This window comes from Amblyomma americanum, chromosome 6, assembly GCF_052857255.1.
Source record: "Amblyomma americanum isolate KBUSLIRL-KWMA chromosome 6, ASM5285725v1, whole genome shotgun sequence".
Taxonomy (NCBI): domain Eukaryota; kingdom Metazoa; phylum Arthropoda; class Arachnida; order Ixodida; family Ixodidae; genus Amblyomma; species Amblyomma americanum.
Genome location: NC_135502.1, coordinates 96,081,281 through 96,108,192, shown reverse-complemented (window position 1 = coordinate 96,108,192; position 26,912 = coordinate 96,081,281). Strand labels below are relative to the sequence as shown.

The following is a 26,912-nucleotide window of genomic DNA, read 5'->3' as shown; positions in this document are numbered from 1 at the left end:
GGAAACTTCATAGGTAAAAACCAGATGTGTGCATTAAGAGACAAGCAGGGCAATGTCATTAGCAATTTGGATAAGATAGTTAACGTAGCCGAAGAGTTCTACACAGACATGTACAGTAGCCAATGTAATAAGAGGGCTAATGAGAAAGACAGCAGTGCACAGCAATGCATCATCCCGCCAGTAACGAAAGATGAAGTAAAGAAAGCCTTAGAAGCAATGAAAAGGGGAAAAGCAGCTGGGGAGGATCAGGTAACAGCAGATCTGTTGAAGGATGGAGGGGACATCGTGCTAGAAAAACTAGCCACCCTGTATACGCAATGCCTTATGACCTCGACTGTACCAGAAGCTTGGAAGAATGCAGACATTATCTTAATTCATAAGAAGGGAGACGCCAAGGACTTGAAAAATTACAGGCCGATCAGCTTACTATCCGTTGCCTACAAAGTATTTACTAAGGTAATCGCTAATAGAGTCAGGGCAACGTTAGACTTTAATCAACCAAATGATCAGGCAGGCTTTCGTAAAGGATATTCCACAATAGATCATATTCACACTATCAATCAGGTGATAGAGAAATGCGCAAAATATAACCAACCTCTATATATAGCTTTCATTGATTACGAGAAAGCATTCGACTCAGTGGAAACCTCAGCAGTCATACAGGCATTGCGTAATCAGGGGGTAGAAGAGCCTTATGTCAAAATACTGGAAGATATATATAGCAACTGCACAGCTACTATAGTCCTCCATAAAGTCGGAAATAAAATTCCAATAAGGAAGGGCGTCAGGCAAGCAGACACGATCTCGCCAATGCTGTTCACCGCATGTTTGCAGGAGGTATTTCGAGGCCTGAATTGGGAACAGTTGGGAATAAGAATAAATGGAGAATACCTAAATAATCTCAGATTTGCTGATGACATTGCCTTGCTGAGTCACTCAGGAGGTGAACTGCAAATCATGATCAACGAGTTAGACAGGCAGAGCAGATCGATGGGTCTAAAAATTAACATGCAGAAAACCAAGGTAATGTTCAACAGCCTAGCAACGGAACAACAGTTCACAATTGGCAGCGAGAGCCTAGAAATTGTGCCGGAATACGTCTACTTAGGGAAGGTAGTGACAGCTGATCCGGATCATGAGAGGGAGATAACTAGAAGGATAAGAATGGGGTGGAGAGCATATGGCAAATTCTCGCAGATCATGAGTGGCAGTTTACCAATTTCCCTCAAGAGGAAAGTGTACAACAGCATAATCTTACCGGTACTCACCTACGGGGCAGAAACGTGGAGGCTAACGAAAAGAGTTCAGCTTAAGTTAAGGACAACGCAGCGAGCCATGGAAAGAAAAATGATAGGTGTAACGTTAAGAGATCGGAAGCGGGCCGAGTGGGTGAGGGAACAAACACGGGTTAATGACATCCTAGTCGAAATCAAGAGAAAGAAATGGGCTTGGGCAGGGCATGTAATGCGAAGGCAAGATAACCGCTGGTCTTTAAGGGTAACGGAGTGGGTTCCAAGAGAAAGTAAGCGTAGCAGGGGGCGGCAGAAGGTTAGATGGGCGGATGAGATTAAGAAGTTTGCAGGCAAAGGGTGGATGCAGCTGGCAAAGGATAGGGTTAATTGGAGAGACATGGGAGAGGCCTTTGCCCTGCAGTGGGTGTAGTAAGGCTGATGATGATGATGATGATGAGATGCAATATAAAAAAATCTACTTCAAGGGATAGTGAACAAAAAGTTTGGCGCCGAGATTTTCGACTCAAATGATAGCTGTGGCACTCAGAGTGATTAAAACAACACTCTTTTTAAATAGAAATGAGCAGAGGGTATATATTATAATGAATATTTCTCAAACTGGCGCACCTAGCGGCCACCTGTGAAAGCTCCGACAATATAAGATGCGACTCCATCCCTGCTCATCGCATGCCATTGCCCGCACGGACCACAAGAAAGGACGCATTTGACATGCTTCTGCTTTTTGTACGCTCCATTTCGTTCAACTTCCTCGTGCCCAGCCGCAAGATTCTCTCCGTGCATTACGTGGTTGTATACGTTGGCCGGGTGCTTCCCTAATTCGGTAAGAATTAATCTGAAATCCCCATCGTCTGCAGTGATGATGAACGAAAAAAGCAATATTCCGTAGAGGTGGCACCCGTAGCGCCATCTTGCACCCGCCAGGTGCGTGCACTGTGTCTTTCTGGTCAGAAGTGAGCGTACGATGCCTCGTCAGACTCACAGATACCGCATTTATATCTGGCTTCCACTTACAATACCGCAGGGCGGGGAGGTGGCTTCCTGCCCTGCGGGGCTCGGATCTAGGAGCTCTCACCAATGTGGCGAGGGCTCCTTGTCACCGGATGTATCTGTTGCTAAACCATTGTCATTTCGGATGGTGTGGTTGTTGCGGCGCATGTCTTGTCTTTCAATCTTTGCTCTCACATTTCTTTTAACTCTCCTACTGTCTGCATGTGGCAGCGATTGTGGCTCAGCTGGAGCCAGTGGGCAGGCCCATGCACTTTTTATTCTTCCTTCAGTCACAACGATACATGATACTGCACTTAGAGCACTGTTTGATCTTTTGGAGTTTCCACGCAATAATGCAAGATTCAGCATACCGGCGCCCTCGGCACCACGCAAAGTGACTGCGGTAGATCGCCGACATGCAGATGGGTTATTAGGTTACACCTTTATAGTGCGCGCTCGGTTGCACGTGCCGTCGCTTGTATTCTTTGCATTCCACAACGCTCCAAATCATAGCACGACGGGGAATCCTCAACTGCGCACTGCAAGCTTGCCTACGGCACTGCTGAGAGCAGGCCTGACATCCTTTTCGCCGGCTTGTAACGCTTCTACATAGAAGATGATGGGACTGCTGGCTTATCCTCCCTGCCTTTCAGTTAACTGCGTATGAAGGTTATTTTGTTGCTACTGTGCATACTGCTTTGCCTCACCTCTGCAAAGAACGATGAGACAGTCCTAGTATCGTGAATGACCTTGCAGGAGCACAGGCATTGATTTCTAGGTTACACCATCCGTCAACACACTGGCTATTTCATAACGCACAAGATTCTCCAGAAGAATGCGTACATTGGCAGAAATTTCATCGCCAATTCCAAGATTCTTCAAGAGCATCGAGAATGACTTTGTGGGAGGTAAGTCATATTATCGTCAGCTTTATGAAAAGGAACGCACCAGTGTGTAGCAGGTAGCCTGGAACCTTACTTGTGGCGATACGCAGTGGCCACTTCAAGAAGCCAAGTGGAAATGGAGGTGCGATTCTGCACTGCAAGTAGTCAAGGCAGCAGCACCTTTTCCAGCTCGCTGTGTATAGCCGCAAGTAGGGTTCGGGACTGTCTGCCACGTGCTCCCGTGTTCCCTTTAAAGATGATGACAGTATGCAGGGAAAGTGCCACAGACATGCGCTTGAGGTTCATTTGTTGCCAAACAATGGCTACAAGAGCAATCATGCTGTCTAGAGGAGGTCGGCGTTGCCTGAAGCCAACCACAGCTTTCAGATGCATGGTGTGTGAGGACATAGGATTACTTTCTGAGGCAGCTGGTCGGGGCGGTTAGCCGACAGAAAAAATGGTTGATGGGAGATTTTCCTGATTTTGGAAGTGTAATTAGCTGACTAGGAGGCCAGGAGTGACGTTGCTGACTGGCCGCAGCCATGGTAGCTGCGTGACGCTTGAAAGAATCTAACCAATAGCCATCTCTGAACAGAATTGCGCAGCAGTGTGCGAGGGAGGAGGGCTCCAGTATGGAAAGTAGTCTTAGAGGACTCTCCGCCTTTCTCGCACCATTGTGGGTTCTTTGCTGCGTGTAGAAGTGTTTTCTTTTTGGCTCAGGTGTTCATGATACGAGAACGTAGTGATTGAGCGAGTTGATGTACTCTCCTCGGAAGGCGTTTTAGAGCCCCCTTAAACGGTCGAAGCGGCGGTCTTCTGAACTCGAGCATACAAGGGGTGACCAAAAGGAGCTAAGTAGGTGACATCCACACTCAAGGTACAAAGATAACACTGAAGCTGACCTTGCACGCGCATATGCCTGCCCCTAGTAAGAAGATAAAGGAGCAGCAGTTCCTGTGTCATTCGTTGTAATTAGGGTCATTTGGATGTCTACTGAAGGCAGATGTAAAACGAAACAGTGCCGTCCCTTTGTTTTTAGTTATTAGTCTTCATTACCACTGTGTTCTAATTCAGTAACAGTTGCAGGCCACGTTTCGGTGCAGGCGAAATGCGAAAGGTGCCTGTGTACTATGCGATGTGAGCGCACATTAAAGAAGCCCAATTGGGTCGAAGTTCATCCAGAGCTTTCCACAGTGGTGCTTTCTCTCTTTCGCTCCCTCCTTCCCTTGCCTTACGGTGCAGTTGAGGTGTTCACCGTGCAGTGACTGTTACTGCAGTCTTTCTGTTTTTTCAAAAACCAGTTAGAGTTGTTCACAGTTGCGGTAATGCTACAAACGATTAATTCACTTCCGCAGACTACAGACTCGGACAATGCACAGCCTTTATGTACTTTGCGTCGTAAACCCAGATTCCATCAAATCAAAATGCAAATTCTTTAGGGGAGAAGACAGCCCTGTACTATATGTTAGGAGCCTGCCATAAAAACCAAGTTGGTTGTAACTTGGCCAACGCGGGAGTGGTGAGAGGCAGCCCTGTCTAGCTTGGATGAAGGACGTCAACATCATCTTATTGAACGAGCAAGGCTTTCGCTAATGAAGTCCGGACTAAGGACACCGCCCTCTAACTGCACTTCAGTAAATATTCTGATCATCATATAAAGGCTAAAAGGCATTCTAATTGATGTAGTACCTTCTGCTGTCTTAGAACCCCTATTAAGCCAATAAACGCTATGGCACTCTGCACTCGCTTCCCCAGTCATATATATAACTTCTTGCCTACCAACCGACCGGTTGGTTACCATGGCAACCAGCTTCTGCCCTGCCCCAGAAGTGTTAAGAAGCACAGCTTCTGCTGTCTGCTGCAGCTAAGGTGCTTTAATTTTTTTACAGAACTAGCGCTTAATGGACGCCCCTCATGAGCCCATGGCAGTGGTTCTAAGGTGAGTGGTCATATAGTAGATATAGTCTTTGCCGCGTCTGGCACCCATGTTTTCCGTTCTCTTTTTTTTAATAAAACCACTTTTACAACAACACTTCGCCGAGTTTAGCGCGTTACACAGCGGAGCGTAAACACATTTTTTTTTAAGGAACCCGCAATGTGAGTTTGAGCCATCCATTTGTATAGAATCCGTCTTTTTTTTAATTCTAAATGTGCCATGAGGCATAAGTTAAAAAAAGGGGGAAGGAATGCGGGAGGTGGAAAGTTAAAAGGAGTGAAGATCCGTTGCACTGAGGTAGTCGCAGAGGTTGCTGATGAAACGATTGTTCATGGTCCACTTTACATAGTCACGTTTCCGGTTCCACCGCAGCCCCACCTCCCTGAGGAGCCGTTTTCTAATAGCAGCCGTAGCTGGCATGTCCACAAGTGCCGCACATCACAAATGTCCGGTGCAGCGCTACAGTGAGGGCACTTATCAGTTGCTGGCAGATCTTTTGCCTGCCACCGATGACGGACAGATGGTGTCAGAGCCGCCCCTGCCGAGTAAGACTACGGGGGAGAGGGTGCGAACACGAAGGAACTGCAGCGCGTGTTCGCTGGCGCAGAACATCGGAAACATGGGACAGGAACGGATCTGGGGAAGGGGGAAGGTAGCGGGTCGTCTGATGTGTGATGAGTCATAGCATCCGCTTGAATGTTATGTGGATCCTGAGCATGGCCGCGAATCCAGTGTATGCGCACAGGACATGGATACTTTGCGCAGAGCGCGTGAATTGATTGTGAAATCTGGAATGTGCGTCGAACAGCCTTAAGCTGTTTAAGGGCGGCGCGGAAATCTGTGTAAATATTAACTGTATTGAATGTTGGAAATGTTAACTTATGTTATAATGGAAATATTAACTGTATTGAACCTTGCCACGTTTGCAAGGTTCTGTGCCATTCAGGTGGGCTTGGATTAAAAAAACCAACTAGAAGACAAAGGAGGAGAGAGCCGCGGTGGAGTACATATATTGTGCTGGTGGCGTTGGAAACTTTATTACAGAAAAGAGTATGAACACCTAAAGGGGCCCTACAGACTAGGTGACGTTCTCAGTCCGGGAGGTTGTAGGACGATATTGCTGCTTTGGCTCGCGCAATGAGGGCCTGTTGGGCCCCGACATCGAAGCAGCTAACCAAGGTCGCCTCCCAGTCCTCTCGGGTAGGGTTGGGGAGAGGGTGAATGGCTGTGTTCTGGCGCCCGCCGCGGTGGCTCAGTGGTTAAGGCGCTCGTCTACTGAGCCGGAGTACTCGTGTTCGAACCCGACCGCGGCGGCTGCGTTTCAATGGAGGCGAAACGCTAAAGGCGCCCGTGTGCTGTGCGATGTCAGTGCACGTTAAAGATCCCCAGGTGGTCGAAATTATTCCTTAGCCCTCCACTACGGCGCCTTTGTCACTTCCCTGGCGGCGCGGTTCCGGTGTCCACCGACATATGTGAGACAATTGCTGCGCCATTTTTTCTCAAAAACCAATTTTGTATTTATTTATTTATTTTTTGCTGGCAGGCCCCCACCATGTGGTAGGCATCGGCTGTCTCCCCACAGTGCTTGCACCTGCCAGTGACCGCGGTGTCACTGGTATTGTAATATAGCCGGACAGAGCAACCTGTTTGTTTGGGGCCGGCGTAGAATTCGTTCTCCTGCATTATCCAGGCCCTTAACGAGGGTGGATCAGTGCTGGGAGCGATAGTATTCCATAACTTATTTGTACCGCAGCAGCGGCGGTTGCGGAGGGTCCACTTCGTAAGGCTCACACGAGGTACCCGGGGAATATGAGCGCTCAGGCGGCCGCTTTTGAAGGCCTCGTTCCCTCTAAGTCCCTGATGACCTGGTGTCCATGCATACCCAGTGTTTTGGGGCGGGGTCGGCGACCATCATGCTCGCATGCAGAATTTCGTAGGCGAGGGGTTTGTTTTAGTTTGGTTTATGGGGTTTAACGTCTCAAAGCGATTCAGGCTATGAGGGACGTCGTAGTGAAGGGCTCCAGAAATTTCGACCACCTGGGCTTTTTTAACGTGCGCTGACATCGCACAGTGCACGGGCTTCTAAAATTTCGCCTCCACCGAACCCGGGATCGAACTCGCGTCTTTCGAGTCAGCAGCCGAGCGCCATCCTTATGGGAACCTTTTTACCCTCGCCCCCGCTCTACAAACTTAATTCTGTGGCCCTCTTCGCCGTCACACTCACCTCGTAAAATTTGTTCGTCCTCCTTCACTCCCACTTCTTCAGCCCTCCCTCACCCTCACAATCGGCAGTTTTAACATTCCTGTTGTACTTCATTATAGCCGATAAAGGCCAATGTTACCGAGTCGAACTAGGTACAAATTACTGTTGTGTCCAGACGGATGGATCTTTCAAGCTTAGCGCTGCGAGGTTCTCAGTAGCCTTAAATGGTCACAAGAAATAACAGAGGTACTGCGCTCATGCTCATGCAAGAGCCGGGTCAGTCAGGTACTTCTCCAGCCAGCGGATAAAAATTAATCTGCCAAAGCATCGGGGCCCTAAAATGCGCAGAATGCCTCTCACACCGCCCAATTTCAGCCTGAAATTTCTCCCAGCAGCGAGTAGGAGAGGCACTGCCATAATTAATCGGGCCAATATGCCCATCGATGCAGACTCCATTAGTTTGGAGTGTGCACCGAACAAGACAAAACAAATACGGGCGAAGTCCTGCACGAGCGGAACTTCTCAATGGTCAGCCGCGAAGACAACATCCCTAATCAAGCACCTTTCGAGAAACATCGAAGGCGTGAATAGCGATGAACGCGCGCCAATAGGCTGAGGCAGTCAGTATTGCTGCAAATCAACCTGGGAACGGGGAGGGGGCTTATGCATATGAAAAGGAAACGAAAAAAGTTATGGGAGCACTTTGCCAATCAAAATTGAGGCAAGGCGAAAGCCTTTGGCCTTGCCAACTGCGATTCTAGCTTTGCAGGTTCCCCTACCAGTGGCACTCCCAAAGTCTTCTGCAGGAGAAGCAACACGCTTCCGTTTACCCGAACCGCGAAATTCCATTTGTACGGCGACACACTAAGAGGGAGGTTGAGCGCAACCGACTCGCTCGGCAGCTGCGAGGCGTCTCACGCAAGGGTGACGCGCGCGCGCAGGTGGCGCCACCAGCGCGCTCCCCGTTACCATCACCATAGGGGGGAGCCTCTAGTGAACATCCTGCGGGTATAAGGAGGATCGTCCACGGGGTGGGTCGAACAGAACGTTCGTCCAAAAAATGGAGTCCCAGCCACTTAACTACAGTTCCTGTTTATATGGTTTGAATTAGTCGCCCTCTCTGCGTGCATGCTGTTTCTGTAATCAGTTGTGGCCGACGGAAAGCTTAAGCAAGGATTTGGCACCAACTTTGTAACAATCCCTCATCCTCAACCCGTCCATATTTTCCTCCCCCACATTTGCCACGTCTGCCCTCCCTCGCCTTCGCAAAACTTTGTGCGCTAATCCTCCCGCAGACACCTCACCGATTGAAGCCCTGAGTGTGAGGACGCTCTTATGAGCACTAACCCTCCTGAGAATGTCCATGTCTGCTGCTGAGCAGCATAAAGACGTACATTAGCGTGGGCGTTTCGAAAAACTAAAAATAATGACCCCCACCCTGCACCGCCTAAAACACGAGGATTGGTAGATATGACTCAGGTTAGCCCTCATGTATATACTTTTTGTTTCCTAAAGAGATTTAAGGAGGCGAAGCGGGGAAAAACGCCCCGAATGAGAACATTTTTTATCCGAGCACCGCATCGACTCTCTTTTTCGTGCGAACAAAGCTCGAAGAAATCCAATACGCTTGTGAAACTGCACCTGTTTTACTTGTGTTCACTCTGAGCTGCATATACCTAAGAACATTCACCAACAAAGCCGGACCCAAACGTTTGTAGAGTTTTGTATAACTTTTGGCTCACGTCGAACTTTTTTTTTTCACTTTTTATTTTTGTTCTCGGTTGGTCTCCGATAATTGAGATTTTCACAAGACCTGCGTTTTCCCATTAGGGACTGAACATTGGTGTCTTGAATTTCGTTAGGTAAGCGAAGCCATTCCCATTCACGTAATTATCCCTTAATTACTCCTTGAGGCAAGAAACACTGCTTTGAAAAAAAAATTGTGCGCGGCCTTTCGTCGCCTTGTTGGCTCCACCAGGAACACCAAACGTCGTACTCCAGTAGTAATATAGCGCAGTGACTAGCGGCCCACAACTCCTGGACCACCAAATTCACTGTCGCTTACAGGCTGCAGAGGCAGTCCTTCTAGAGAACCAGCATTGTGAAGCCTAGTCGCGTAAGGCTGTTAGATCATTTATTGCCTATGCCGCTGCCGCTGGATCTTCGGCGTTTTTAATGATCTCCTTGACGACCTGCGTGATGATGATCTTCTCTGTGGCCGGCTGCTCGTTCAGGGTGGTGCTTTCATCCGCCTTTTCAGGGACAGCAGGCACGACCTCGGTGCACTTGGCGCGGTACTCGTAGTCGCACACGTTTAGCTCACTGTTGAATTTCAGGTCGACCGGACACTCTTTCAGCACCGGAACGCCCTGGGCGAGACGTCAGGGGTTTGGGGAGAAGACAGAAGGGAGGGTGAACTTTTTTTTTAACTCGACAGCGTTCGTGTCGCAGAAAAGCTGGTGTCGTCGGCGTCCTTAGCCGTGAGCGAAAAATGGCGCAGTTCGGTGGACACCTGAACCGCGCCGTAAGGGAAGGGATTTTAACGTGACAGCGTTAAGGATTGATTGATTGATTTACTGATTGATTGATGGATTGATTCATCGATTGATAGATCGATCGATTGATTGATCGACCGATTTTTCCTTCCCTTACGGCGCGACCCGGGTGTCCAGCGAGAAATGTGAGACAGGCGTCATTTCCTTTCCTTAAAAGTAATTAATAATAATAATAACAATAATAATAATAATAATAATAATTGGTTTTGGGGGAAAGGAAGTGGCGCAGTATCAGTCATATATCGTTGGACACCTGAACAGCGCCGTAAGGGAAGGGATAAAGGAGGTAGTGAAGGAAGAAAGAGGTGCCGTAGTGGAGGGCTCCGGAATAATTTCGACCAGCTGGGGATATTTAACGTGCACTGACATCGCACAGCACACGGACGCCTTAGCGTTTTGCCTCCATAAAAACGCAGCCGCCGCGGTCGGGTTCGAACCTGGGAACTCCGGATCAGTAGTTAAAAGCAATTGTTCATTTCATTTTCGTTCCCTTACGGCCCGGTTCGGATGTCCGCCGAGATATGTGAGATAGGCGTCCTTACCTTAAATTTTGTCCAGTAAGCTAGCTGCGTGATGCCTCATGAAAAAAAAAAATCGCTCTAGCGTTCAAGGTTATTTCATCTCGCTCAGGCTGACAGATAAAAGGCAGACACGCGTCAACTTGTATCGAATTCACGTGACCTCAGTCGACTTCTTTGGAATCCAAGCCTCCCCTGCGTTCATTTTCGCGCAAAGAAAAACTACACATATACATGTAGTCCATTTCGCCACCTGTCCCGGTTGTAACGCCGTATTCTTTCATTGGGAACCGAACCAATACGATATCGCGCTTGTGCAGGGGCATGTGTACCTTATCGTACACGCTAACATACAGCAAACCTGGTACCCTGCAGTGTCGGGCGCAAGCATGCTTTCAAATCTCTGGGCATAAGGACAGGCCTGTCAAGATTTTTTATCGCTGTGGTCGTTATCGAAAATTTTGTTTTGATGATCGAAAGACAACCAAGAGGCACCGTTCTTCGCCTCTTAATTAACCTGCTTCTAGAAATACCTCATTGAGCAAGAGCAAAAATAGACGGGAATGTTAGCGAAGTCCTTCGGTAACGTCACACGTTTATAGCTCTGAGCAGGTTATTTTCTATAAACAAGCCAGTTACTGTAGGTGCTTATCCCTTGCATTTTATGCACGCAGCAGTTGCGGCGTGAGTGGAACGACGCCGAAGAGAGATGATTAGAGGTTCGCACGAACATATCTCGAGCAATAGCTCGAGCACGAGCAATATTTCATGAATTCCGAGCAAGTTGGCGCTCTCGGTTGGATGACCTTGCTTACGGCATGAGGGAGCTAGGAATAATTCATACGTTCATTAGTACCTCTTGGTTGACTCGAAGTTTTGCGCTGCCGAAGTAGGGATGGAGCGCGCTGTGTTTGATTCTCGGCTCCAAAGAAAATATTTGCCAAGCGCCAGGCCTGCAGGGACTGAATTCAGGCTTGCGTCGATAACAAGTTTGTTTCCGAACTGAAATTAAGTGTGGCGTCCTGCTTCGCTCTTGGGCTTCCGCATGCACTGTGGTTTAGTGGTGGAGTCGCAGTGTGCAGACGCTCGTCGTGTTGTATCTGTAATTCGGAAGCACCTTGAACTACAATTTACCGCAGCCTGTGCCCCCCGACACACACAAATAAAAATGTATTATGCTGATTTCAGTGCAAGCATTGCTCCTCTGCTACTCTCGGCAAGCTGTGTAATCTTGCACTATTATTAAAAACTTGCTGACGACAAGCGCTGCACGAAGCGTGAGGCTCAGGGTGCGTGCAGGGGGGCGCCACACCCGCAGACGCCGAAGGTAACGCGTGCAGGGGGTGGTCACGTGATCAGGGAGTAACCGAAGCCACGCTGTAGCGGGAGAGGTACCAGTAACAGCTCTTGCTGTAACGAATGGCGAATACGGAGAACTTACGCCTGCGTCATTTTCAGAGGGTGTCAAGCTTAGACGTCTGTATGGAAATGGCTTTCAAGAATTTATCACGCAGGTCCTTTTCACTAGCTTGCAAAAATTGTTTTAAAGTTATAATAAAAAATGCTCTTGATAGCTTTGATTTCTCCCAACTGCGAAGCGGTAACTGAATGAATGTTAGTGTTCCAGCCGTATCTGAAAACCGACGCTCAAAGGTTGTCGAGGAGTAACAGGGGGAACGTAGCCGGGTACGACCGAAAGTCAGGTGCAGATATGAAAACCCGAAGTTTGCTGGGATAGGGCAACAGTGCGGCTGCAATGGTACAGGGATAATTGGAGAGCGTTAGGAGAGCTTTTCGATCTGTAGTGCACGCAATTCAGTGAAAGATAGATTGCAGTAACTAAAAGATGTGAAAGCGCTTTACGTGCATTACTTAATGTAATGGTTATTAATTGTTATGTTCCGCTTAAATCGTCTGCGTTGTAAATAGCAGTATCGTCTGAAACAGTCGCACGTGCTATTCTCACCTGGGCGCATATGTAGTATGTGGAGCAGTTGTATATGTTGGGGAACATCGTGGCGTTGGAGCCTTTGTCGTCCACGATGGGGCAGACCACGCCGTCTGGGACAAGCAACGGGACGCCGGCCACTGCCACCACAGCGACGACCACGAAAACAGGCACCACCACTTTTACTTGCATGGCTAAGTGTTGTTTCAACAAGAACAGGGCTACCGGTCCTGTAAGGAAACCATGGGAGAAAAAAAAATGAGTAAACACCCGCATTGCTTTTAAAGTACAGAAATGTGTCGAAACAGAATTTTTTCTATAGAGAGAAAAGGACAACTATGAAGTCACAATCCAGGCAGCGACCGGCACCATGGGTGCGTGGGAAGGGAAGGTCTCTAATCGGCTATGTTGTGGTCTTTAAATACACACTGAGCACAACATGAAAGGGTGTATACAGCGTACAAATCTACGTGAAGCTTGAAGTAACGTCAGCTGAAATAAAAAGGAAAATATGATGGAAAATTTCAAGCCTGAAGCAGATTATGAAGTAAATTTGCTAGAGCACGTACCTGCATGCGAATGCGTGCTGACCTGTTCACTGTCACTTATCATAGGCGGTAGGAGTTGTTGGATGCAACATACACAGCAATAATTTCCACGCTAATCTTGCGTTCACGCGCCCCTTTTGAGGAAATGTTATCCAGATGTGCCTGAACCATGACCTTGGGATACGTCTAGAATGTGCCACCAGTGACCATGAAATCCAGGTGGGTCTGGGTGTGGCCTCACTTAAAGGGGTAGAGAGATAGAGATAAGGGAGTACCTATCGTTGTCATTTTTCACTGCGAGTGTGGGCAAAAGGTCGTTTAGCTTTCAGCAGTTATGTTGTACGTGCCCACGTGCACACTCCGGTGACGAATGATCGTACAACTTGTTGTTAGTAACACGAATATGAACGGAGAACTTGCGAATGGGTTCATAGGGTGGGGATGGCAAATGTCCTTCTAAGGTACCGTAAAGTCCATCGCGTCTGCTTTCTCTCGCTTGCCCTGGGCAGCAAACAGCTTGAAGATCTGTGCATGCGTGGCTTGCTAGACTGCAGTAACTTTAGTCCAATTTTGGCAGAGCTCATAGCTTACACATTATATCTCAACTAAAGAGTGGCTCAAGACGCCGCGGTAGCTCAGTGGCTATGATGCTCAGCTGCTGACCCGAAATACGCGGGTTCGATCCCGGCCGCGGTGGTCGCATTTCTATGGAGTCTAAATGTTAGAGGCCCGTGTACTGTGCTATGGCAGTGCACGTTGAAGAACCGCAAGTGGTCCAAATTATTCGGAGCCCCCACCACGGCGTTCCTCATAGCCTGAGTCGCTTTGGGGCACTAAATTTCATAAACCAAACCACACAGAGTGGCTCAAGGTTAAGGTTAATACCGTCGTACAAGGCTCAAGGAAAACGAAGCGCCATCATTTGGTCCTCAGGCCAAAGCGTTGCCCGCGTGCGGATTGTTTTCTTGTACTCACCCACCTCTTCTCACACAGCTCCGCGTGGCTCGAATGTGTCTCAGAGGACTGCAGCCTCAGGTCTTATGCGCAGCGTGTACAATCACCCCACGGCCAGTTTACGACTCCTCGCATTTGATAAGCAGGTTGGGCACCATTGGGCTTCAGGCTGTATAACGCGGCGCCTTGTGCGAGGACCTCGAACCCCAGCAGTTCGTTGATAGGCCCACACCCGCTACTTCAGCTTTGGGTCACTGCAAAGCAGTTGCGTCAGTCTCTCTCAAGCGGTCAATTATGCCCGTGTAGCTGGCGAAGCACCTAAGCAGTGGACTGGCCGTCGCCGGTTCATGTTATCTAGGAGCCCTCTCTTTTGCTGCCTCAGAGGGACGAGAGGGTTGCTGGGCCTGACAACAATGTCACGCACGCGCCGGCAGTTGCAGCAGATAGGCGCAAGTGATGGGGACGATTGGTGTCAAGGGCAAAGATGAAGGAAAACACGGTGGTTCTTGACTTGGCAAGCCCCCTCCTTTCTTACATAGACTGGCGACACAGTAGATGTACCCCATGTAAATATTTAGCGAGGGAGCATGGCATTCCTCGTGCGTGAGCCATCGGCGTACATTACATGCTGGTGGTGGTGGTTCGTTTATGTCAAGTGGGCCAAGAGGACACTGCGGAGCGGCGGCGTTGACTGTATAGCGGTGTACAGCCCTCCATATTGAATTCGGAGAAACTTCATGTTCTACTCTCATGAGGGTTGGATATGCCCCTCCTGTGAGCTATTCCGGAGTTACAGCTGGCATTTGTAGTGCATCCTTTTTCGACGTGGTCTTAGTGAAGACGAACTCGCTGTTATTTAAACTGCTTCGTAGAAATAGTTTTGTTCGATCTTTGCAAACCACGTACACACCCCCGTCAAAAGTCTTCAGGGTGTGCTTTCAGCCCTGTAGCAGAACATTAAAGAGGTCCGTCAAGCTGTGAAACCATTTCAGGCAAGAATAACCCTTGTTCTAGCCTTCCAAGTCCCCTTGGTGTTCGGTGGTGTCGCGTGTGATCCACTTTGTGGCTCAAAACGAACCAGGAGGGGGTGAATACTTTGAACAAGACTGTACCTGTGGCTTTTATCACTTCATTATTCGACAAAAATCTCGCCCTACTCAGGCGTTCCTTAAGGTTTAGGGCAGCTTTACTGTCACTGAAAGCCAGCTCTCCAGCGTTTTGAAGCGTTCTTTGCAAATTACATCCATGCAGCTATTTCAACACAAGACCTACGGCTGCGTCAACTGTCATGATGGAAGTGCAATCTCTGTCTCGACTTTCCACGATGTTTCTCCTTGATATCAGTGCGTAACTTTGTAACGAAGTTCGCATGATAAGAACCTGTTATTGTGGCCCTATCTTGTGAATAGCCACCGATAGAACAGCGCTAGCACACGAAAAAACCGACAGCATGATCCCTCGGACTAATGACATATCCTTGAATTTCTTAAGGGGTGAGAACCCAGGATGGTTTACTGGTTGCTTTGTATTTTGGTTTCATGGTCAAAGTGGCGGACTCGCGATTCATCCACCCTCATGTATCTATACAGGGATCAGTTTAACTACCCGGAAGGTTCATAAAACTTTACAGTTCAGAATTCTAATGTTGTCTACTCTTTTGTGGCTGTTAACATTCAAAGTACGTAGCTTGCAGCTAATCTATTGTTGTTGTTTTTGCTAGTATTATGTGTGCCGTATCTGTGACCCACCTACTCCGGGCCATGGGGTCTTAGAGGTAACGAGGCTGCGTACGCGGCCTCCCGAGTGCATACGCACCGGGCACCTCATTAAGGCTCTTCAGGCTCACAGATTAAGCAACCGCTTCTGCGGTTCAGGAAAATTCAGGAATTCTATTACAAACGACATCGGCTTTTCCCGATCCATTCAGCGGGTCTGGGTAAAGCCGATGAGAGAACTCTCAGGCGCCTGCAGACCAACACTTTGTTGTGTCTTGCAAATGCGAAACATTTTGACCCCAAAATTTATGGGCGCTGCCCTCAGTGTGGGGAACGGTCCGATAACTTGCACATGGTTTGGGCCTGAATCCTTTCCTTCCCCTAAACCCTTCCCCATCCCGAAAGGCACGCGAGGCAGCCGCGCATGGGAGGCAGTCGGGGCTGAAGTCTCAAAGGGCTCTAGTCCAACGGACGCGAGTAGCGGCCACGTCCAGCGGAGTCCCGGACTAAGGACTCCACCTATGTAAAAGGACATTTTTGGTCTGCAAACTCTTTTCACCGGATAAAGTTTTCACCACCACCACCACCTGTTTCGTGCAGTAAAATCTCTTACAAGTGCTTCGCATACGGCGTCACTGTGTTGTAGATATTAATTATAGCGTTTTGGGGGGCTGCCAGTTCCTGATGTGCTACCGTCATGTCCATCGGTTCTCCAATGTTTGAGTTTCCATCCTGATATTTTCATACCATCTGACGTGGCAAATTTCCCAAAAATTGCCTACATAAGGCCGCGTATTTATTGTAATGGAGACGTCTTCTTTTGCAAGAAATTAGTCAGAACTCTCTGCTACTGAGTATTTGTTTTTATTATTCATTGTTTCTTATAGAGAAACAACTTGTCCTGAGCCATAATTTCACATGCACGTGACGTAGACATCGGCCACTAATACTGTGCAGGACCAAATCGTAGTGTTGCTCAAAAGGGTGGAGCACAGTGATCAGCCCTCGTAAAACGGATCAGGGTAACACGCTCTGGATACTAATCAAATGATCCTTTTTGATCAATTATAGTAGTTTACTCAGACACCTTGTCACTCTTTCCTTGCTCGGGAAGCAGTGAAAAAGAGTTCAGCTTCCATCTTAGCTGGTACACCTATACTCCGTTTCCTACATAGCAGGCAACGCTGCGGAGGCTGTACAAATAGTGCGTACGCGAATCCATATTACCCCTTCACGTACCATTCGTTCTTCCTCCGTGATTGTTTGGACGAGAACAAAGAGCGGTGCTAAACGAAGCGGCAGCATTGAAAATTGCGGCCTAACCCTGTGAGGCGCTCAGTGTTCGGGCCCTCAATGAGTGTAAACGATTTTTTGGGTGCCGATTGAGTAAGAGCGATTCGCCCTACTAAACGCGTATGATATCGCCAGATGTAATTCTTGCCTCTCGAAATCTCGATGAGTCGCAGGAAGAAACTGGCCTGAAGTAAGACGAAGCCCAGGAGATGCCAGATACAGCACTTAAAGTTTGTCGCAACGGGGTATGTTTCTGTGCACTTGGGCGTTATGGAGAACTACTTTTTGGGCGCGCACTTAGCAAGGGCGAACAGGCGCGCTAGCTTTGGCAGCGTTGCCTTCTATGTATGAAACGGAGTATAGCTAAGCTTGCTTAGCTTGTAGCTGATTGCAGTGTTTCCATGCCTGTGGGGATTTGTTTGCATACGCAAATAAGTGTTTGGAGCCTGTGCTGAACGCTTTTTCAGCGCATGTGTTCGAACCATGGGACCTTTCAGGCCCTGTGATGAAATAGGCTACAGAGGGCACACTTACGCGCGATTTTGGTTTACTTGAATTTCATTTACGCTCTTACATTATTCCGTCTACTTGATTCGTCAGAAAGTAATTGGATTTTTTTATTTCAGTAGCACTTTGAGATCGCAGGAAGCAAATGTCAAGCAAATTTCGCGTAGTCTATAATGATCCCATCTATACTGAGTCTATTGAGCAGGATCGAATCTCTTCCGCGGCGGCAGCGTTTGGATTGAAGCGACGCACAAGGAATGGCTTCATGATATGCGATGTCAGGGCATATTAAAGTACCCCAGATGGTCGGAATTCTTCCGCAGCCCTCCACTGCGGCGCCTTTCCTAGTCAATGTGCAAATTTGGGACGCTGGATCCCACTTACCAACTTCGTGAATTTGTATTTCAGTATGTATATAGTATACGAACTTGGATAATCACCATCATCTGAATGATCTAGAGCGCAGCTTGTGATAATATTCATACTAGCATAAGAAAATAACGTCTTTCGTGCTTGTGGAACTCTCCAGAGCGCGGATTTCTTAATGATCAGGTTATTCGCACGCAAGATGATGTGCACGCACCACTTTCGTAGAGTTCCAGTTTTTCCAGATGAATTACATGGTCAATTTATGTAAGGTGGCTGCCAACGGAACAGCGCAAAGGTCATTTTGTTCTTGCGTTTCACCAACTGTCACCTTGTGTGTGTGTGTGTGTGTGGGGGGGGGGGGGGGGGCGGTGTGCGAGTTTTCAGCTCGCATCCACCGTCAAGGGTACGTGTCTCCTTTGCTATCTCTGGTCTTACACGTGCTTTCTAGACGGTACGACACGGCGGCGCTAACAGCCGAGTAACCCACATTTCGCGCATGGCGTAGAGGCATTCGTTTCTTCAGTCCAGGCCGCTCGCCGTAAAGGATGAAGGGCACAGTTGCACAGCGACGGCTTTATCTCATTTTACGGCGCCACACCGGTGCGTTCTTCTCCCAGATGACTGCCATCGCAATCTCAAGGGGCCCCGCGTTTCTGACGAAATGACGTGAAAGGTTCATTCCTGGCAGCGACAGAAAGAAACTCGCCGTTATATCATCACGTCTCCCGGCTCATCGCTCGGAGCTGCGCGATTTAGCGCTTTAGTACGCCTAAAAGTTTGTCTGTGTATTCCGTTGTCCGGAATGGCCTTGACCGCCAGTGGGCGAGTGAGATAAAGTCGGGGCTGCAGCTCAAAAAATAGCATTTACGTCAGCTTAGCCGCATCATAATTTGGCTGCACTTCGCCCTGCACTAGATCTGGCCATGTGTGGTTGCCACGAGTGACGTGAAAATCTAAAGCTGGCGTATTAGCATGCTAGGCGAGTGGGCGAACGCACGAGTTTTTAGTGGCGCGTCCCACGATTACCCTGTATGCCGACAAGTCTTCAAATCAGCCATCGCGGTTACTCGCAGTTACTCAACCGCGAGTAGTAATACTAACAAACTTAACTGTGTGTAAACTGCTGTATAGCTATATTGTATTCGTATGATATAGGTCAGCCCCTTCGGGGAGGCCATATTCCGGATCCTATAGTAGGTGCATGGCGACGACCGTCTCGCCATGTTCCACCAGCCATTGTTGACCAGTGGCCGTGGTTTAGGTCAGTCGGCTGTTGCCGCTGGAGGGCGAGCATAGAGGCGGACCAAGGGAGAGACAGGAGTATGGGTACAATAGGGTAGCCTAGAAAGTATTCGTCTTTAGTTGACGCCACATGACTGTCTGTCAGACAAGGGGTAACGTTGTCGAGCGAGGCTCGCTTGACAAGGAGAGTGGAATATAACAAAGGGTGTGCTTGGATAGCGGCAAAGTCATCATAGGAAGATCGATGTGAGAGTTATCGGTACGGCTCAATCAGGAATATAGAAGGGGCTGTCGCCACAGCCGTACCTATCTTTTGAGAATCACCGCATCCTGGTGTTGATGTGTTGTACTTTCTTTTATTTTCTTTCAAATGAGATTCCGTGAACTTGGCGGCGGAAAATTTTGTTGTCTTTTTCTTTGACCGTAGTAAACCTCCGATGACACAGATGTGGGCCATATGACTTCACGGCCGCTGTGAGCAATACGGGGATACCAGTTATAGGATGGCTGAATGCCGCCGCCACCATCCGGAGTGCATGCAATTTTAGTTCGGTCGGAATGCAGACCCTGTTGTGGGGCTCACAGACTGTGCATACTTTTTGTATCCATGGCCACGAAGATTCCAAATCTGCCTATGTTAAGACTTCGACGCCTATCGCCTGAGTATATCATAGCACGCCGTCTTGGCCCACAGAGCCAAAAATACTGATTCCCAGTATAATATCGCAGCGTAGATATCCAAAATGGCGGCGTGGCCTCCGGCCTGAAGCTCGACGCTAGGTAATGAAGTATCCTAGTAGCATGGAGGAAGCGGCAACGTCTATGCACAAGCGCAAGTTCTAAGAAAAATGTGAGTGCTGATTGATGAACTAGAACAATTTCAGCGCGCGCTATCCCAATTTTGATGAATTTAGATGGTAAAAAATTTAATATTTACGAGCTTTGGTGCGTTACTGGCACAAAGTGGCTATATTCGTGGGCGGGGAGGTTGTAAGGCAGTAGCACTCACCAGCTTGAAGCCAACTGGGTGCGGCCCGCTGAGTTGATGGATGTTGTGAACTAAGTTCCGAAGAAGTTTGAAGCAATTTTAATCATTTTCCTGGATGCTGATAGCCTCCGTTTGAGGCCTCACGAAACAGTTTGCATAAAGAACAACCAATTATTGAAATGGATATAATAAAACGAAATAAATGACACTATAAAGCAGTACGCATGATCCAAAAGAAAGACACGTTATCGATTTAAGGCGTCTTGATGTCTTTATACGGACTAGCTGCTGTCGCTCGACAACGACTGGGCGTCCATCAGCTCAACACTAACCCTTGAATATTCTGCGCATAAGGGAATGGAGAAGAGGGGCTCGTTATGGCATCCATGACGGAAGGCAAGAGTCTCCGAAATCAAGAAGCATAGGCAATCTTTTCTTTGTAATTCGTGGTATTCATCAGTGGGAGTTTTAGAATGTGATTACTTTTTAAAAGGTAACTGATTATAAAGCAGAAGAAAAACAACCACATGCCGCCGGTGGGATCCGAACCTACGACCTCCGAATTTTGCGTGCTTTGCTCTACCGACTGAGCTACGGCGACGGCTGTCCAATATTCTGCTTTCGGGCGTATTTATATGTAGTGCACCCGAACCCTGAAAGTGTTCACCAGCGCCACCCTCGTTCGTAGCGGCGGACGTAGTGCTTCTTGTATTACCGCTAGTGCCACGTAGGGAACGTGATCAAACAATGAGGGCGGAAGCTGTGCGAGAACCCTCTTAAGCTACCTACGGCTTCAAGACTGCCAGAATCGAGGCCCTCGTTAGCTATTGAGCAAACAAGGGAATGGAAAAGAGGGGCTTATTCATCACATTATTTTTGCCTTTTATGATGCATGTCATAACGGGTCCCCTTTTCCATTCCCTTGTCTCCTCAATAGCTAACAAGAGTCACCATCAATCAGAGTCATCGTTTGACTTTTGCTACGTCCGAGGCGGCGAAATAATTGAAGTAGTCATAGATATATAACATACTGCTCCTCTCCCAGATTTTCCTTTGTGGATACTGGCCCGTGGAAGATAAAAATTTGTTAGTGCAGCCTCCGTGAGAAGAGTTAAACGGCCGCCAGGGTGCGCAGGGGAGAGTGAGAGGTGAAGCGCTGAGAGCGAGTGCTTTGCTGGGAGATGAAATGAATCCCCATTTGAGCCATCCCTTTGTAACAGTTTTTATTAGAGCAGTGGTTGCTTCCGACCCTGTGCAAGAGGAGTGCTAGGGGGATGCTAGGAGTCGGTTTGTGCAGGATGATTGGGCTTAGTTTATCTGTATGTAAGACAGTTAGTTGCCAGATCTTTATTTTGTAGCGATAGCTACACTACACCAGCCACTTCGCGAGGTCAGTGTGGCTGCGCGTTGAGCCGTGGCACCACCGCTCCGTCAGCTTTGCGCATGCGCGGGGTGACGTCATAGCCCGCAACTGGCGTGCGCGCCGCGCGCCTACCATTTCGAGCCTTCAGCATGTCGGCGGCGTGGCGCTCCGGCTAAACCGAGTGGGGGAGGAGTGGAGAGGGGGGAGAGTGAATACACGTCCAGGGACAAAGATGAAAAAGGAACGCCCAGCGAAACGCAGCGGCGAAAGACTGACTTTACAGTTCGACTGAGCGAGTTCCACTCGGCCAGCTGTAGCTATCGCGTCACTCCAGGTTTAACCAGAGCTAAACCACAGTAATTTTTTTTTCGTGATTGCTCCCATCGTATTATTAGAGAATTCTTGCGGATTAATTTCATGGCACTGTTTCCAAACTTAGTGGTTTCTTCAAATTTTACTGAGCACCCCTCTTTACTGGACTTTATGCAGGAAGTTTGTACAACCGGCGGAAAAATAAATCGGGCAAACGACAGGCGGCCAGAATAAGATAAAACTGCATCGCCGAACAGTGTGACGTTGCACTTCTCGGGTCGAGACATTGCAGTGAGCGTGCGCGTCCTTTCATGCTCGCAGCCGTATATTCTTTCTCGCTTGCAGCGGACCGTCTGATTGCATGCAGCGTTTGGTAGTAAGGGTTGCTTTTTTTATTGACTACGTCACGCTCGCAATTCGGCGGGTGCCCGCCGATCTGTGAGCTTCACGCTGTATATAAAGAAAGCGACCCTTACTACCAAACGCTGCATGCAATCAGACGGTCCGCTGCAAGCGAGAAAGAATATACGGCTGCGAGCATGAAAGGACGCGCACGCTCACTGCGATGTCTCGACCCGAGAAGTGCAACGTCGCGATGCAGTTTTATCTTATTCTGGCCGCCTGTCGCATGTTTCGACTTATTTTGCCGCCGGTTGTGCTGTACATCTGTGGGGCTATTAACAGTTTGATTTTCTAACGAGTAGTACTTATTTTCTGTTTCGTGCAAGAATACGAACAGGGATTTGATAACGATGCTCTTTCCGCCGCCATTGTATTGTTCTGTGTACTTTGGCCTCAAAGGCCATGGTGTTTTAACGCGAGTTTGCAAGATGCTGATTCTTGCTTGAACCAAAACGTTTTTCTATAAATTACGTACCGAAACCCTACCTGTTAGCACGTGGCTCCATAGGAAAAACATTTTTGCACCTTCCCTTAATTGCCGTCTGTGCAATGTATACCTGAAACCATTGAACACTGTTTTATTAACTGCAAGGATGTGATTTTGATTTGGGATGTGTTGGTGAAAACGCTTAAGAAATACTTTGTTATAAATTCTTGCAATGTTCGTTAACTTGCGGCTGCTCAACCTGTTTGCGAACCATATGACATGTTTTTTCTCGTCGGACTTCATAGCCTGTGGAAAACGCGCATGCTGGGCCGCAACGCTGAACCTCTTGTTTAAAAAAAATAGGAAATTGGCTTTCAAGAAATGAAGTGATGCAGTAACTATCTCACATACCTCGGTGGACATACGAACCTCGCCCTAAGGTAAGGGATGAAGGATGGAGTGAAAGACGAAAGGAAGAAAGAGGTGCCGCAGTGCAGGTCCTCGGAATAATTTCGACCACCTAGGGATCTTTAAAACGTGCAGTGACCTAGCACAGCACACGGGCGCCATTTTGCGTTTTGCTTCCATCGAAACGTCGCCGCCGCGGTCGGGTTCGAAGCCGGGTGTCTCCGGCTCAGTAGACGAGCGCCTTAACCACTGTGCCACCGCGGCGGGTTCTTGTTTCAGCCAGAAGCCATTTCAGTCGAATGATGCTGCAACTCAGGGATATTTATGATGAAGGAGACTTTCTACCGGATTGGTTTCCGCTGGTCATGCGGTGTCTATCTTTGCCGCCCTTTTAGCTGTGCTGTTTTTCTGTCAGGCTAGTGAGTGCAGTCATTAGCTGCGTGCATTGTAAATAATCTACATATAGCCTCTTTCTGCACATGCGTAACATCGTGTAGGTAATACCATGTTTCAAAAAAGGGGGGATGCAGCTCAGTGGCAGAGCACTCGCTTCCTCCGGGTTCGAAGCACGGCCCCTCCAATTAAGGCCTTTCCTGTTTATTTTTTTAGGTATGACATGTAAATTGCAGTGACAAATTCGCTCTGTTGAGGCCATGCTAGGTCGCTTGTCGAAAGCAGGATGGTCTCAGAGTGCTGAACTTCACGATTCATGAGGAATCAGTGATTGTGATTGCATTGTGGGAGTCATGCAATGAAGCCTCATTTGCTTTTTATTTCCACTGAAGCATGTCTCAGTGACAGTTGCGACTGGAGCAGCGGCGTCTTTTGTATCGTCCTGGGGGTGTAGCTCAGTGGTAGAGCGCTCGCTTCGCATGTGAGAGGCCCCGGGTTCAAACCCCGGCACCTCCACTTAAGGCCTTTCCTTTTTATTTTTATGTGTAATATGTGGATTTCACTGAGAAAATCGCTTCGCTGAGGCCATGCTAAGACGCTTGTCGAAAGCAGAATGGTGGCAGTGTGCTGCACGTCATGATTCGTAAGGAATCAGTGATTGTGATTGCATTGTGGGAGTCATGCAATGAAGCCTCATTTGCTTTTTATTTCCACTGAAGCATGTCTCAGTGACAGTTGGGACTGGAGCAGCGGCGTCTTTTGTATCGTCCTGGGGGTGTAGCTCAGTGGTAGAGCGCTCGCTTCGCATGTGAGAGGCCCCGGGTTCAAACCCCGGCACCTCCACTTAAGGCCTTTCCTTTTTATTTTTTATGTGTAATATGTGGATTGCACTGAGAAAATCGCTTCGCTGAGGCCATGCTAAGACGCTTGTCGAAAGCAGAATGGTGGCAGTGTGCTGCACGTCACAATTCGTGAGGAATCAGTGATTGTGATTGCATTGTGGGAGTCATGCAATGAAGCCTCATTTGCTTTTTATTTCCACTGAAGCATGTCTCAGTGACAGTTGGGACTGGAGCAGCGGCGTCTTTTGCATCATCCTGGGGGTGTAGCTCAGTGGTAGAGCGCTCGCTTCGCATGTGAGAGGCCCCGGGTTCAAACCCCGGCACCTCCACTTAAGGCCTTTCCTTTTTATTTTTTATGTGTAATATGTGGATTGCACTGAGAAAATCGCTTCGCTGAGGCCATGCTAAGACGCTTGTCGAAAGCAGAATGGTGGCAGTGTGCTGCACGTCATGATTCGTAAGGAATCAGTGATTGTGATTGCATTGTGGGAGTCATGCAATGAAGCCTCATTTGCTTTTTATTTCCACTGAAGCATGTCTCAGTGACAGTTGGGACTGGAGCAGCGGCGTCTTTTGCATCATCCTGGGGGTGTAGCTCAGTGGTAGAGCGCTCGCTTCGCATGTGAGAGGCCCCGGGTTCAAACCCCGGCACCTCCACTTAAGGCCTTTCCTTTTTATTTTTTATGTGTAATATGTGGATTGCACTGAGAAAATCGCTTCGCTGAGGCCATGCTAAGACGCTTGTCGAAAGCAGAATGGTGGCAGTGTGCTGCACGTCATGATTCGTGAGGAATCAGTGATTGTGATTGCATTGTGGGAGTCATGCAATGAAGCCTCATTTGCTTTTTATTTCCACTGAAGCATGTCTCAGTGACAGTTGGGACTGGAGCAGCGGCGTCTTTTGTATCGTCCTGGGGGTGTAGCTCAGTGGTAGAGCGCTCGCTTCGCATGTGAGAGGCCCCGGGTTCAAACCCCGGCACCTCCACTTAAGGCCTTTCCTTTTTATTTTTTATGTGTAATATGTGGATTGCACTGAGAAAATCGCTTCGCTGAGGCCATGCTAAGACGCTTGTCGAAAGCAGAATGGTGGCAGTGTGCTGCACGTCATGATTCGTGAGGAATCAGTGATTGTGATTGCATTGTGGGAGTCATGCAATGAAGCCTCATTTGCTTTTTATTTCCACTGAAGCATGTCTCAGTGACAGTTGGGACTGGAGCAGCGGCGTCTTTTGTATCGTCCTGGGGGTGTAGCTCAGTGGTAGAGCGCTCGCTTCGCATGTGAGAGGCCCCGGGTTCAAACCCCGGCACCTCCACTTAAGGCCTTTCCTTTTTATTTTTTATGTGTAATATGTGGATTGCACTGAGAAAATCGCTTCGCTGAGGCCATGCTAAGACGCTTGTCGAAAGCAGAATGGTGGCAGTGTGCTGCACGTCATGATTCGTGAGGAATCAGTGATTGTGATTGCATTGTGGGAGTCATGCAATGAAGCCTCATTTGCTTTTTATTTCCACTGAAGCATGTCTCAGTGACAGTTGGGACTGGAGCAGCGGCGTCTTTTGTATCGTCCTGGGGGTGTAGCTCAGTGGTAGAGCGCTCGCTTCGCATGTGAGAGGCCCCGGGTTCAAACCGCGGCACCTCCACTTAAGGCCTTTCCTTTTTATTTTTTATGTGTAATATGTGGATTGCAGTGAGAAATTCGCTTCCCTGAGGCCATGCTAAGACGCTTGTCGAAAGCAGAATGGTGGCAGTGTGCTGCACGTCACGATTCGGGAGGAATCAGTGATTGTGGTTGCATTGTGGGAGTCATGCAATGAAGCCTCATTTGCTTTTTATTTCCACTGAAGCATGTCTCAGTGACAGTTGGGACTGGAGCAGCGGCGTCTTTTGTATCGTCCTGGGGGTGTAGCTCAGTGGTAGAGCGCTCGCTTCGCATGTGAGAGGCCCCGGGTTCAAACCCCGGCACCTCCACTTAAGGCCTTTCCTTTTAGGTTTAACATCTAGATTGCAGTGAGAAATTCGCTTGCCTGAGGCCATGCTAAGACGCTTGTCGAAAGCAAAATTGTCTTTTTTTTTATTGCCTGACAGATACTCATACGTAAACCGAACAGGTAGGCATCGAACCCTCGCGACAACCTCTCTAAAGTAACCAAAAATACGTCCCGATAACCTTTTGGTTGGGACAACAAAGTCCGGCAGTGCATTTCCGAGCCTTAATTGGCACACAGTGCGCGAAACCGGTTCGCTTACATAACGCACAAAAAAAAGTCTGCTTACAATCTGCCGCAGAAATAAGTGCCCCAGACTCATTCTGCCGTCCTTGACCCGCATAAACAAATTCGTCCGGCTGCATCGAAAGTAGAATGGTCGCAGAGTGCTGCGCGTAACGATTCGTGAGGAATCAGTGATTGTGACAGCATTATGGGGTGACGCAGTGACGCCTCATTTCCTTTTTATTTCCCCTGAAGCATGTCTCAGTGAGAGTTGGGACTGGAGCAGCGGCGCCTTTTGTTTCGTCCGGGGGGTGTAGCTCAGTGCTGCCAGTTTGCCTGCAAAACCTTTCAGTTATTTGAAAGGTTTTGCAGGCAAACTGGCAGCACTTAGCTACACCCCCTGGCCGAAACAAAAGGCGCCGCTGAATGTATTTCGACAAATGTCTCGGAGTCTGGCATGCGCAATGGGACTTAGAGCCAGAATTGCTCTGCGGAGTCCGATGAGCTACAACTTCCGGAGTTTATTTGGGAGGCCCGCTGGACAAATATGGGGAGAATACCAATCATACTGAAATGAAAAAGCAGAAGAAATGCGGGACAGGACGGAAGGGTGGATGGGCCGTAACATTTCTATTTTCGCGCGTGCTGCTGTAT

At 48.5% G+C, this 26,912-nt stretch overlaps 1 protein-coding gene and 8 non-coding genes across 10 annotated transcripts; 8 read left to right on the top strand and 1 right to left on the bottom strand.

Annotated features, from left to right (window-relative positions):
- Positions 1-9,377: 9,377 nt before the first annotated feature.
- Positions 9,378-13,949, bottom strand: LOC144093884 (uncharacterized). Of its 2 annotated transcripts, none has more exons than XM_077627626.1 (3): positions 13,812-13,949; positions 12,303-12,514; positions 9,378-9,632 (listed from the first exon to the last, which is right to left on the bottom strand). In XM_077627626.1, exons 2-3 carry the CDS (start codon positions 12,474-12,476, stop codon positions 9,405-9,407), a joined length of 402 nt encoding a protein of 133 aa, XP_077483752.1. In that variant the 5' UTR covers positions 12,477-12,514; positions 13,812-13,949; the 3' UTR covers positions 9,378-9,404. The 2 variants fall into 2 exon arrangements, with proteins under 2 accessions (XP_077483752.1, XP_077483751.1); XM_077627625.1 differs by having other exon boundaries at positions 13,808-13,947.
- A 9,700-nt stretch (positions 13,950-23,649) lies between these two features.
- TRNAA-CGC (transfer RNA alanine (anticodon CGC)) lies at positions 23,650-23,721 on the top strand. Its single transcript has one exon. It is a non-coding gene; the product is annotated as a tRNA-Ala (tRNA).
- A 255-nt stretch (positions 23,722-23,976) lies between these two features.
- TRNAA-CGC (transfer RNA alanine (anticodon CGC)) lies at positions 23,977-24,048 on the top strand. The gene has a single exon. It is a non-coding gene; the product is annotated as a tRNA-Ala (tRNA).
- Positions 24,049-24,304: 256 nt separating this feature from the next.
- On the top strand, positions 24,305-24,376 carry TRNAA-CGC (transfer RNA alanine (anticodon CGC)). The gene has a single exon. It is a non-coding gene; the product is annotated as a tRNA-Ala (tRNA).
- Positions 24,377-24,632: 256 nt separating this feature from the next.
- TRNAA-CGC (transfer RNA alanine (anticodon CGC)) lies at positions 24,633-24,704 on the top strand. Its single transcript has one exon. It is a non-coding gene; the product is annotated as a tRNA-Ala (tRNA).
- A 256-nt stretch (positions 24,705-24,960) lies between these two features.
- Positions 24,961-25,032, top strand: TRNAA-CGC (transfer RNA alanine (anticodon CGC)). Its single transcript has one exon. It is a non-coding gene; the product is annotated as a tRNA-Ala (tRNA).
- A 256-nt stretch (positions 25,033-25,288) lies between these two features.
- Positions 25,289-25,360, top strand: TRNAA-CGC (transfer RNA alanine (anticodon CGC)). The gene has a single exon. It is a non-coding gene; the product is annotated as a tRNA-Ala (tRNA).
- A 256-nt stretch (positions 25,361-25,616) lies between these two features.
- TRNAA-CGC (transfer RNA alanine (anticodon CGC)) lies at positions 25,617-25,688 on the top strand. The gene has a single exon. It is a non-coding gene; the product is annotated as a tRNA-Ala (tRNA).
- Positions 25,689-25,944: 256 nt separating this feature from the next.
- Positions 25,945-26,016, top strand: TRNAA-CGC (transfer RNA alanine (anticodon CGC)). Its single transcript has one exon. It is a non-coding gene; the product is annotated as a tRNA-Ala (tRNA).
- The last annotated feature ends 896 nt before the right edge of the window (positions 26,017-26,912 follow it).